The sequence below is a fragment of the Bos mutus genome, chromosome 29 (assembly GCF_027580195.1).
Source record: "Bos mutus isolate GX-2022 chromosome 29, NWIPB_WYAK_1.1, whole genome shotgun sequence".
In the NCBI taxonomy this organism is placed as follows: domain Eukaryota; kingdom Metazoa; phylum Chordata; class Mammalia; order Artiodactyla; family Bovidae; genus Bos; species Bos mutus.
The window spans coordinates 24,092,936-24,105,005 of NC_091645.1; the positions used below are offsets into that span (position 1 = coordinate 24,092,936).

At 49.0% G+C, this 12,070-nt stretch overlaps 1 protein-coding gene across 6 annotated transcripts in view; it reads right to left on the reverse strand.

Annotated features, from left to right (window-relative positions):
* NAV2 (neuron navigator 2) overlaps positions 1-12,070 on the reverse strand; it is a 423,432-nt gene that overhangs the window by 9,621 nt on the left and 401,741 nt on the right. For all 6 annotated transcript variants that reach the window (XM_070365222.1, XM_070365224.1, XM_070365225.1 and 3 more), the window contains 5 exons: positions 8,409-8,644; positions 6,767-6,921; positions 6,538-6,609; positions 4,016-4,212; positions 2,985-3,103 (listed from right to left, as the gene is read on the reverse strand). In XM_070365222.1, coding sequence (XP_070221323.1) covers positions 2,985-3,103; positions 4,016-4,212; positions 6,538-6,609; positions 6,767-6,921; positions 8,409-8,644 — 779 coding nt within the window. The remainder of the gene's footprint in view (positions 1-2,984; positions 3,104-4,015; positions 4,213-6,537; positions 6,610-6,766; positions 6,922-8,408; positions 8,645-12,070) is intronic.

Genomic DNA, 12,070 nt, shown 5'->3' on the forward strand with positions numbered 1-12,070 from the left:
TAACAAGCAGAGTGAGGAGTTTTGAATTTTTTTTTTAAATAGAATCTTTTTGTCAAATGAAATCTTACGTATAACTTCATGCTATGAAACAAAATACTTGGGTTCCCTGAGCCACCTGAAGCATCTAAGGTATAGAGCAGGGGCCTTAGGACAGCCTGGAAAATCTTGGAAGTAACTGAGAAGTTAGCTACAGTCTACGACGGTGGCTCATCCACACCCCAGCAAGTGAACTGCTGCTGCTGCTAAGTCGTGTCAGTCGTGTCCGACTCTGTGCGACCCCACAGATGGCAGCCCACCAGGCTCCGCCGCCCCTGGGATTCTCCAAGCAAGAATACTGGAGTGGGTTGCCATTGGTTTCCTGTCTATGAGGTGCACACTGGGCTGTGAGAACTAAATGGGATCATGTCTGTCGGGCCCCTGGCACAGTGTCTGGCAGGCAACAGCCACTCAATAAATCTCAGCAAACTTTCCTTCAAAACTAGAGACACAAAGAACATCCCAAAGTTCCTCACGAATCTGCAGATTCTATGGGGTCTCCGGGACTAAAGAACGGCACGAAGTCACAGGTTTGGGGCAGGAGGGCTCATTTTTGAGCAACGTGGTATAAGGCTAACTCTGGCTGCCTCCCTGTTGTGTCCATGTTATTGCAAGACTGTCTTTCAAACGACCTCAACAGCATAAGGGGCGGATGACTTCTCTTGCCTCACAGAGAACGAGTGGATCTCCTGAGGTGGTGCGTTTCTGTCCCTTGTCCTAAATGGGCTCTTTCACAGACACCCCAAAGCCCTTTCACCTGCAGACTCTTTGATCTTTGTAGGAAAGAAAACTACTGCCCTTATAACCAACTCATCAGCAACCTCTCCAGGATAGGCAGGGAAGATCTCACTGTGCTTTTATAGCTGTGCCCACAGGCCTTCTTTGAAGCTGAGGTCCAAGCAGCAAGGCGTTAGCACCATCCAGCCTTGGTGAGGACCAACGAGGGGCCTCTACCTTACAGCTCACAGCTGGAGCACAGACCGAGCTTCTGCCTCCCCGTTAGCGCCTCTTTCGGCAGGAAACCTTTACTCAACAGCTCCCATGAGTTTTTCCAAGCACACAGAGGATATATTTAGGTAAAGAAGCAAAGGGGAGAAGTAGGTGGTGAGGCAGAAATAGAAGGGACCTGCTTCTCCCTCTGCTGTAGTTCCTTCCGCTTCTTTCCAGCAGTGTGAGTTTCCTAGAGGTGCCTGCCTACTATAGTCCCTGGAAGCCCCTGATGGGAACAGAGAGAGGCTTCTGGAATGAAAAAGACTTCAAGATTCTAGCAGGGGCAGGGAATACTTCCACTGGCCCCAAAAAACAGGAGTGACAGGGTGGCCATTTGGGTCTGTGGTCCTAACAAATCCATTTGAGTAAAGAATACATGATGGTTACTTAACCCAGGCCAGTGAATTTGTCTACCTAGAGAGATTCCACTGCAGAGATCTGAGGTCTTACTCTTTTTTTCCCTCATAAAATCCACCTTCAGCAAAATAGAAATGCTGCCATCAATGGGAGAAATAGCTGAAGGGAATACAAACTTTTAGTTGTGAAGTAAATAAGTCTAGTCAATAATATGGTAATAACTCTGCATAGTGACAGATGGTAATGAGATTTACCATGGTGTAATTTCATAATGCATAAAAATATCAAATCACTGTATTGTATATTTGAAATGAATATATCATATGTCAATTACAATTTTTAAAAAATATAAAATGCTGCCATTGATTAATGATCTTCAAACAAACTGATTTGGGACTGGTTAAGGGACTGCCTCATTTCTTGCTACCCTCTGCCTTCACAATCACTTGTGGCTTAAATCTGTAGCCTACATGCTCCAGGCCAATGAAATACCCATGACCAGAGGCACACCATCTTCTTTTTTGAGCTCTGGTTGTCCTGAGGGTCTCTGGAGACCATCAGTTCTGTTACACATTACAGGGATACAATGACAGGCTCAGCTGAATATACGCAAATGACAAACCCCACTAAAGTGTGCCATCACCCATATGCACGCAGGTGTGCAAGTCCTGTGTGTACCATCACACGTACATGTGGGTGTGCACACAGCACCATCCCCTGAAACGGGTCCTTTAACAGCAGCATGTGTCTCCCACTGCCCAGTACCAAGCAAACACAGCCCTTAGAAACCCAGCTGCTAAGCTGGTTTCTAGACTATTCAACCTGCTAATTCCTCAGAGTGGTCCTGAAAGCTGACAACCTTCTCAGGCTACCTCCAGACTCAACAATAAAACTACTGCAAACTCCGATTTACCGCTAAGCCCCTAGCATTAACCCCTAGGCTGAGTGAGAAGTGCAGGGTCTGGGCTTTCCAGCTGCAACTGGGCAGGAGGGATGGACAGTCACATGGGCACCAGAGTCATCTATCTCTGAGGGGTCCTGGTGTCGGGCAGAGAATGCCAAATCCTAGATTCTTAAAGTTTCACTTCCTGACCTTGGGGCAAGTCACTTATTCACTCTAAGTCATAATTTTTTCTTGAAAATCTCTTAAAACTGGAGATTAAAATAAAAAAACCTCTGCCCAAGCCTCATTATAAATGCTGAGCCTGAACCAAACAGCAGACATAAGACTACTTAAGCAAACTGTGAAGTTCGACATATTTCCTTTCTTGTGCACTCATGACGCTGAGCACTTGCTGGCCATGATGTCACTGAACCCTGGCAACACTCTTTGTGGTGGGGTGTGATCGTTCTCTCTTCCGTGGATGAGGGCACCGTGGCACAGAGAGGCTGGATGTCTTGCTTAGGGTCACACAGCTAACAATGGCAGAGCCAGGATTTGCAGCCCAGTGCGTCCTACACTGGGCTAGAGGATGGCCTCACAGGTGAGGAGCTGCCACCTCACATCAGTCAGTTTTGGGTTGGGGGGAGATAAAGACAAGAGTGCTGGTCATGAGAACCGTCCCTGGAGCTGAGGAGGTCAACGGGCAGGGTGCTCTCACCTGGAGTCCTTCTCTGACGGCTTCCAGGAGGTAGGGGATGATTGAGTAGTTCCACAGGTCAGTGAACCACACCCTGGAACCATCCACGTCGATGGGACACGACAGGAAGAGCCGGGGGCCTGGGGACCACAGGGAAAAGCCGTCCAATTGAAATGGGTGGGGAGCAGGAGAAGCCAGCCCAAGCACCCCTCACAGGAGGGACCCTGCGTTTTCTAAGTGACAGCAGAAATACCAGCTGCCACGTGGTGGGCCCTTGGGCTCTCTAACCCTACCCTGGGATCTCGCGCCTGGTGGGAATCACCCCAAGGGAAGGGGAGACTTTCTGGAGAAATACGGTCTCTGTGGTATTGTCTAACCTTTGAAAATGGAAGCACGGCAGACGTCCATGAGAATAGGAATGATTAAGGAAGTGATGGCATACCCACATCTGACTATATCACAAAATAATTATTTCATCTAATTATTTTGGAGAGCAACAAAGAATACTCATGAGACAATGTGAAATGGAAAACAAAAAGAATGCATTGTATGTACACTATGATTGAGAGTACATAAAACATGTATGGACACGGACAGAAAAAATAAGCTCAAATTACAATGATTATGTCAGGATGGTGGGATGACCAGTGATTTTCTTTTTTTTTCTTTTCTCTGAAGCCTAAGCTTCAGGAATGTTAATAACATTATTCATAAAGCAAAGCCAATCCTACAGGGTGGCTTCCATCTGGGGGAGCCCCAGGCTGGGGGCCCCGCACGTAGCCTAAAAGTTTATACCAGCCTAGAGCTGGACACTTCTCTCTGCCTCTCAGTGCAGAGAGTTGGGCGAGAGAGAAGGGTAGAGACACAGTCCCAGGATGTGGGTGACTGAAAGTTTGGGGTCTGTCTAGGCTGTGGCCATCCTATGTCCCCTTCTCCATCTGTGTGGCCCGTGCAGCGTCCAGCTGCCAGGGCCCAGGGCCAGCCATCCGAGGAGGCCGGGGCTCCAGGAGTGGCAGTTCCGGCCCCAGCGTGCCCGCCTGCCCTGCCCCTACCTATGGTGACGTCCGAGGAGCTGTGCGCCTCCAGGAAGCGGTTGAGGTGATGCCAGACCTTGGGAATCCAGTCGATGATTTTCACCAGCTCCACGTTCCGCATCCGCCCACTGATCTCTGTCTCCATGAGCTTCCGCCGCAGGAACCGGCCCAGGAAACCCTTCACGGGCTCCGTGTGGTTGGCACAAAGCACCCACCTGGAAGGAGTCACAAATTTTCCACGGCAAAGCCCGGGGTCAACTTCATGAATCAAAGCTCATTAGAGCTGGAAGGTGAATATGCTAATACTGAAATTGGACTCCTCTGAACACTGCACAGATACATTTTTATTTAGTTTATTTTTTAATTGAAGGATAACTGCCTTACAGAACTTTGTTGTTTTCTGCCAATTATCAACATGGATCAGCCCTAGGTATATAGCCATGTCCCCCTCCCTCCTGAACCTCCCTCCCATATCCCTCCCCATCCCACCCCTTTAGGCTGTCACACAACTCTGGTTTGAGTTCCCTGAGTCGTACAGCAAATTCCCACTGGCTCTCCAGTTACATATGGTAATGTTAAGTTTCCATGTTACTCTCTTCATACCTCTCACCCTCTCTGAGGCATGTGGGATCTTGGTTCCCTGAGCAAGGATTGAACCCATGTCCCCTGCATTGAAAGTGCAAAATCTTAAGCACTGAACCACCAGGGAAGTCCCCACTGTATGTATGCTGCTGCTAAGTCACTTCGGTCGTGTCCGACTCTGTGCGACCCCATAGACGGCAGCCCACCAGGTTCCCCTGTCCCTGGGATTCTCCAAGCAAGAACACTGGAGTGGGTTGCCATTTCTTTCTCAATGCATGAAAGTGAAAAGTGAAAGTAAAGTCGCTCTGTCACGCCCAACTCTTAGCAACCCCATGGAGTGCAGCCTACCAGGCTCCTCCATCCATGGGATTTTCCAGGCAGGAGTACTGGAGTGGGTTGCCATTGCCTTCTCCGACTGTATGTATAGTAACTCACAATTCCTCACAGCAACCCCACACTACAGATATGACCACTATCCATTTTACAGATAGAAATTCCAAGGCACAGATGGAAAATCTCACTTGTTCAAGATCAAACAGCTAGTCAACAATCTTAGAGGAAGAGCTAAGATTAGAACCAAGACAGTCCAACTCCAGAGGCTGAGCTCTGACCACTTAGCTAACTGCCTCCTGTGCTGTGCCAGGCCCTGTGCTGGGCTGTGGGGCTGTAAGCAATGACAGAGACAAGAGTTCCTATTCCCCAGGAGCTCACAGTCTAGCGGAGGAGGGAGATAAAAGAAATGAGACCTGACGAAACCTGGGGAGTCAGGGAAGGCTCCTCAGAGGAGGGGATGTCTGAGCTGAGACCAGAGGGGGCGGATGGAGCAGCTGCATGAGGCAAGGCAGAAACAGAAGGAAGAGCAGGCGTTGGGGTGGGGGTGGGGCGGGCGGTGGGTGGAGTGCAGGCTGCAGCATCAGCAGGGGTGTGAACAACAGCATGGGGCGTCTCGGAAAACTGCCAGAGGTGCAGTGTAACCAGAGTTTAGACTTGACCCGCCAACCCAAAGGGGCTTGGATTTTGTTCTGGGGAGCCATTCGAGGACTTCTCGCATTAGGGTTTAGGGTCAGGTTTGAATTCTAGAATGCTCACTCTAGCTGTCACTGATATAGGGGATGGCCTGCAGGTGGCCCAAGGTCCAGGTAGGCATACTTGTTGGAAAATGACTAAAACAGGATTCTGGGAGATGCGTGGCAGTGACGGGGGAAGGAGGAGGGGCAGGGGGGAAGAGAATGATCTTGAGGGACATTCAAGAGAATGGACAAGACCAGGACGTCCTGGATGCAGAGATAAGCCATGATCCCAGTGACCCAAAGGAGTTGGTATTTCTCGGATAATTACAGTTCAGGTCTACTTTCAACAGAGATGCCAGCAGAGTGGCCATGAAAATGACCGGAGGAGGGGTCTCATCCCGGGTGACAGCTGTTCAGCCTTATCTAAGGGTCCAGGCAGGACAGGAGTATACGGAGCCAGCTAGGTGCCAGAGCAAAGGGCATTTTGCAGTGGCAAAGGCAAGCAGCCACAGCTGAGCATAACAGACCTCCCACCCTGCAGTAGTGGGGCAGCGCAGGACGTGGCTGGGGCAAAAGGTTCCCAGCAGCTGGAGCTTGAAGGCCAGAGACCCCGCCCAGTGGAGACACTCTAAGGAGCTCTCACCGCTCTGTGTCACTTGGGACAGAGAGATGAGCCACGGGTGACATGCAGTCCACTTGCCTACAGCCCCTGAGTAGAGCTGTCTCCCAGGTACCAACCGCTACCCCAGGACATAGCATACAAGAGACCCGGGTTCTGCCACTGACTGGCTGTATGACCTCCTCAACAAGTCAACTAATCTCCCCATTTGTAAACTTAGAAGGATAAATTTAATGACTTGAGGCTTTTGTGAGAGTCAAGTGAACTAAGCTGGGAAAAATAAGCATAGTTTCAGGCATGTAACAGGTACTTGAAAAGAGACACCTTACCTGAAGTTGTGATGAAGCTGCAAGTTGGGAGTAGAAGAGGTAGCCTGATTCATCGTGCCAATTATGTAAGGGCTGTGGAGGAAATGAAGGATGAAGGAAATGGAGAAGAGGGTCCCCGTGCACCTAAGCACATGGCTACCGGCTGGTGTCAGCCCCTCCCACAAGCCCCGCCCCACGCCATGCGCATGCGCTGCTCTCCCGGGGCCGCGACGTCCGGAGCCGCCCTCACCATTTGTGGTCCTTGCAGTTGAGCAGCCCGTTGAAGATCTCGCCCAGGGAGCTGACGTGATGCAGATTGTCCAGGATGATGACGAGAGGCATGTCCATGGCGTTGTTCTCGCTGGCACACTGGTCGGCGAGGTTGGACAGATACTGGCGCAATTCCTGTGGAACCCAGGGGAGTAGGGGGGAAGGAGCTCGTGAACGCCCCCAGGAAGATGCTCGTGCTCGGGGCATCACCTGGGCCGGTACAGGCAGAGGGGTGCTTCCTGAGACCACTCGGGGATCACGTGCTGATCCCCGAGGCACTTCAAGGCCTCAGTCTGGGTGCAGAAGAATGCAGACTGGGGAAGTCTCAGCTCTGCCTTCTGGAATTCTCCAGGCAACAGGAAACCCGGCAAGAGCACTGTGAGGGTGCCCAGGCATGGTTCTGTACACGATCTATCACTCTCTGGAAGTGCTGCCCCTTTTCTCGATATTTCTTACTATGCCAGCCTCCCAGGAAGCTCCTTGAGGGCAGGTGCCTTATACATCTTTGTGCATCCACGGCACCACCTGAGAGCCGCTTATAAGCCCTTGACGAATCAACACAGCAAAGTTTGCCTCTCCGCCATGACCTGCTGATTAGTGTTGGGGCAGACAGACAATGAACAGGTGCAGGGAGGCCATCTCCGTGCACAGGGGGTCTTGAAAGGTCTGAGTGAAAGGATATGCTTTGGTCTTCACTGTGAAGAATGGGCAGGGCAGTGTCTGGAGCAGGGAGTAGAACACAGCCCAGCTCGGCTGGAGTGAGAGGTAAGTCCAAAAAGGAAGAAAAAGAAGAACGTGCAATGGGGAAAGGCCGAAACAGAGAGCTAAGGACCAGCCACTGAAGCCAGGGTTGAGAAGACACCTCGCAACCCTAAGCTGGGACCAAGGCAGACTGTCCAAGCATTTCCACTGCTCCCTGAGAGGCAGAACCAAGCCTATTTGTTGACTTTGGGGTTTAAGACATCGACTTGAGCCCCAGTCCACTGCTCAGTACCATATGAGTAGCCTTAGGTACGTGGCCATCGGCCTCAAGCCTCAGTTTCCTCCTCTGTAAAATGGGATCATGACAACTACTTCCTTGAAGGTCCTGCTGTGGGGAGACCCCTTTCAGGGGCAAGCCATCTGTAAATGACAGCTGTTGTTCGTATTGTTATTGTTGCTCCACAAAAGAAGGTTTCATTTTGGGAAAACAGGAGAATCTAGTAGGCATGTGATGAATTCTTGGTAAAGTGAAATGGAAGCATCTGGGTTAAAGAACTACCAGCTTTGAGCATCATGCCCAACTCATAGCAGGGAAGTAAGAAATAAACTATTGGGTTGGGCAAAAAATTCATTCAGGTTTTTCCATAAAACCCAAAATGTACGGAAAACCCGTAAACTCACACAGAAAACCTGAATGAGTTTTTTGGCCAACCCAATACATCAACTTACACGTGGAACTTCTTGCTGGCGAGTTTGGGGTCATAGCCTTCCTTTCCGCTGGATCCTTTCTACCCTCCTTTCCCAGACTTTTATAACCAGCAAAGGTGAGCACTGTAGGAAATGCTGCTTTGCCATCAGGGTGGTGGTGGCCTCAGTAGCTCTGAAAGGGCTGAGCAGCAGCCTCCGAACGACCGCCTCACCTTGCTGGACTTGTGGTCCACGTTGAAGGTGGCGACCACCCCGTCGGTCAGCTCCCGCCCCTCCCGGAGCACCAGGTACTCTGACAGCCGGTTGGCCAGGTAGGTTTTCCCAGTGCCGCTGGGCCCTGAGAGGATGATCCGCCGGTGCTCCACGAGCAGGGACACATAGCGCTGCAGGATGGGCTTGGGGATCAGCGACTCGAACACCAGCGAGTCCAGGCTGTTTTCCGCGAGCCCTGTGTTTGAGAGAGACAGGAAGTGTTCACAGCCTGGCAGAGCGGGTGGCTCTCTCTGCCTGCCAAAACCCTGGGCTATCCCTTTTCTGGGCAGCCCCCTCATCAGAGACCCCCACCCACCCAGGGACACTGCAGGCTTCCTGCTCCCCAGCAGCCTGTACTCTGGCCCCTGCCTAGGCTGATGGTTCCAGACTCAGGTTTACCTTTCGTGTCTGGACACTTGGTTCTCATCTGTCCTCTGCAGAATTCCTAAGACGCTGCGCTTAGATTGTTTGTCGGGATTTACCGTTAGCGGTGGTGCTCGCTGAGATCTATTGTGAATCTCCCGTGTCTACCTGGACCCGTGGGCTGCCTCTTCACCCTCTTTCTTTCCTGCGTGCCCACACTGAGATACACCACGAAGGTATCAACACTTTTATTATTAAAAAGAGAAAAAATGCAAGCAGGGATCATTTGATTTGGGGATGTAAATACTGGCAGACCTACTCTGAGCCTCTCCCACGACATGAGGATCATTCCCCCTCCTCTCTTGGAACAACTTCATTACTCAGGGCTGTTGGCTTTCTAAGAGCTGTTTTCTTGATATCATTCTCAAGAGAGGATCCAGCCAAGGTTACTTGTCCAGAACCTAAGGTAATTCTATTAAAAAAGCACCTCAACTTTCAATGGCTGAGTCAAAGATCTCTCTTGGTAAACGTCGCATTGCACTTGAAAATATATTGGTTATTTTCAAATATCTTTTGATACTGATTTCTAACATAATTCCACAAGAGAACAGACTCTGTATGATTTCAATACCTTTAGACCATGACATTTTTGCATCTTGTTTTATATGTCCCTAGATATGTTCCACTGTTTCCTGGTTTAGTTTATGGGAACTTGAATAGAATTTATATCCTGCTGCTGTGTGAAAACTGTATAAATCTTAATTATGTTGAATTGGTTCATAGTGCTTTTCAAGTCTACTATATCCTTCTACTTTTCTGCCTATTCATTCTATTAATTTTTGAAAGTTTGATATTGAAACTCCAACTAAAAACTTAATTTATCTGATTAAAAAATAATAGTAATATAATAGAACTACATATAACTTTGTTCTATATTTTCCAAGTCTTCCTGTAAATGTGTTATCATAATTTCATAATTAAATTTTTTTTAAAAAAGTACCTCAAGAAACCATTATATATAGGAAAAAATAAATTGAAAGGAACTTATTTTGTTTTATAATAGCATTTTTCCATCTACATAATTAATTCATTACAAACAGATCCCCATAATGCAAGTATATGCTTGTTTCCAATCCTCCTCAACCAATGCAGTGACTATTCCAGTGGCTTCCCTGGTGGCTCAGTGGTAAAGAGTCCACCTGCAATGCAGGAGACACAAGAGATGTGGGTTTGATCCCTGGGCTGGGAAGATCCCCTGGAGAAGGAAAATGGCAACCCACTCCAGTATTCTTTTTTTACTCCAGTATTCTTGCCCAGGGAAATCCCATGGATAGAGGAGCCTGGTGGGCTACAGTCCATGGGGTTTTAAAAAGAGTTGGACACAACTTAGAGACAAAACAAAAAACAAATCACCCTGATGAAGGATCCCCAATGACATCTGGGTACAGGTCTAAAACCTTCCTAAAACTGGTCTCAATAGCGCCTACACTGGCTCAAAGCTTGATGCAAAGTATGGGGGAAGGGGTGGGGTCTCCTGTCTAAACTTAACAACAACACAGGGCAGGGATTAAAACACACTGAAACCCCTCTCTCTGCTCTTCAGTGCTGTTTCAGCCTCTTGCCATAAACTCCAAGGGAAGGAGTACTTTGCAGACGAACTCACTTCAGAGCACATAAAGCCACAGCCCTTGCCCCAGTACCACTGAGGTGAATCATCTGCAGCTCATGGATCTCTTTCAGCTCAAATCCTTTGGTGGTTTTTAGTGCCTTGAAGGCCTAAGTGTCAGGCACTACAGGGAAACACAGAAGAGTCAGGTATCACTTAAAAACAAGCCCGAGCTCACCCCTGGAGATGCTGAAACAACCTCATGTGCTGAGAGCAGCACCACCTGCAACTCCACGGTGGGGTGGCCTGGATGGGAGGCAGATAATCCTGCCACTGTTTGGTCTGATCTAAGTAATGGGTCACTCCTTTTACCTGTCAGCATTTCCAGTGTTCACCTGCTCGCCAGCGTGGATGAAAGGCAATTTAAGGTCATGGCGTATCAGGCTTTCCTTAAAGGGTTCTCGGGGTGGACAGCTGTTGTTAGGGTGTGCTTGGCAGCCCTCCCTTCTCTCCTTGCAGTGGGGCTCTTGTAGGGAGTTCATTCCAGCTGTCCAAGCAGAGCTGACCAGCACCTGCATCTACCAAAGCTGGGTGTGTGGCCAGGCTGAGCCAAAGCCTCTCCCTGGTCCCTGTGACTGGTTTGGTAATGTGATGAGTATTTGATTCACAGTGGGCCAGAATCCCGGGTAGTGCTAGTGGTAAGGAATCTGCCTGCCAATGCAGGAGATGTTAAGAGAAGCAGTTTCAATTACTGGGTTGGGAAGATCCCCTGGAGGAGGGCATGACTACCCACTACAGTGTTCTTGCCTGGAGAATGCCACGGACAGAGGAGCCTGGTGGGTTACAGTTCATGGGATTGCAAAGAGTTAGACATGACTAAGCGACTTAGCTTGCACACACAGGCCAGAATCACCCCTAAGAATTTCCTGTTACACTTGTCCTCTTTTAAAAGCTTCCTAAGTTTAGAAGGATGAGTCAGGGCCATTGATCAGCCAGGTGCAGAAAATTCAATAAATAAGCAAAGCTGAGGTAAGCCTGGTCCTGACGGCATTGCTGGAGCTCCTGGTTCCACCTGTGCTTGAAGTCCATGCTTGGATTTTCCAAGTACCTGAGCCTGTGTGTTTCCTTTTGGCTAAAGCTAGTTTTTGAGTAGGTTTCTGTCACCTGCAGCCCAAGGCCACAATTGTGGAATGAATGCTAACAAATAAGGCTGTGTATGTGGCTCAAACAGGAACCTGCTGCTTGTCATCAGAGAAGCAAGACCTTCCTTCCTACTGATGAAGAATGCTGGGTGCTTTCGGAAAACCTCCCAACCAGGAGACAAAGTTTGCATCAAACAGCCCCCAAACTACAGTCAAAATCAGTACCTTCTGGGGAAGATATAAGATGCTGTGAAGGTTGAGCTTAGAACAGTGTTTAGCAATCTCTTCTTTAGGTGGTTCATAAAATATAGGAAAAAGGGGTTTTGCAGTCATATGCATTTGTATAAGATTGGATCATTCAGCCTTTTTAACAGTTAAGAATCAGGACATTAAAGTGGTAAGTGTTAGTCAGTCATGTCCAACTCCTTGTAGCCCCATGGACTGTAGCCTACCAGGCTCTTCTGTCCATGGAATTTTCCAGGCAAGAATACTGGAGTGGATAGCCATTTCC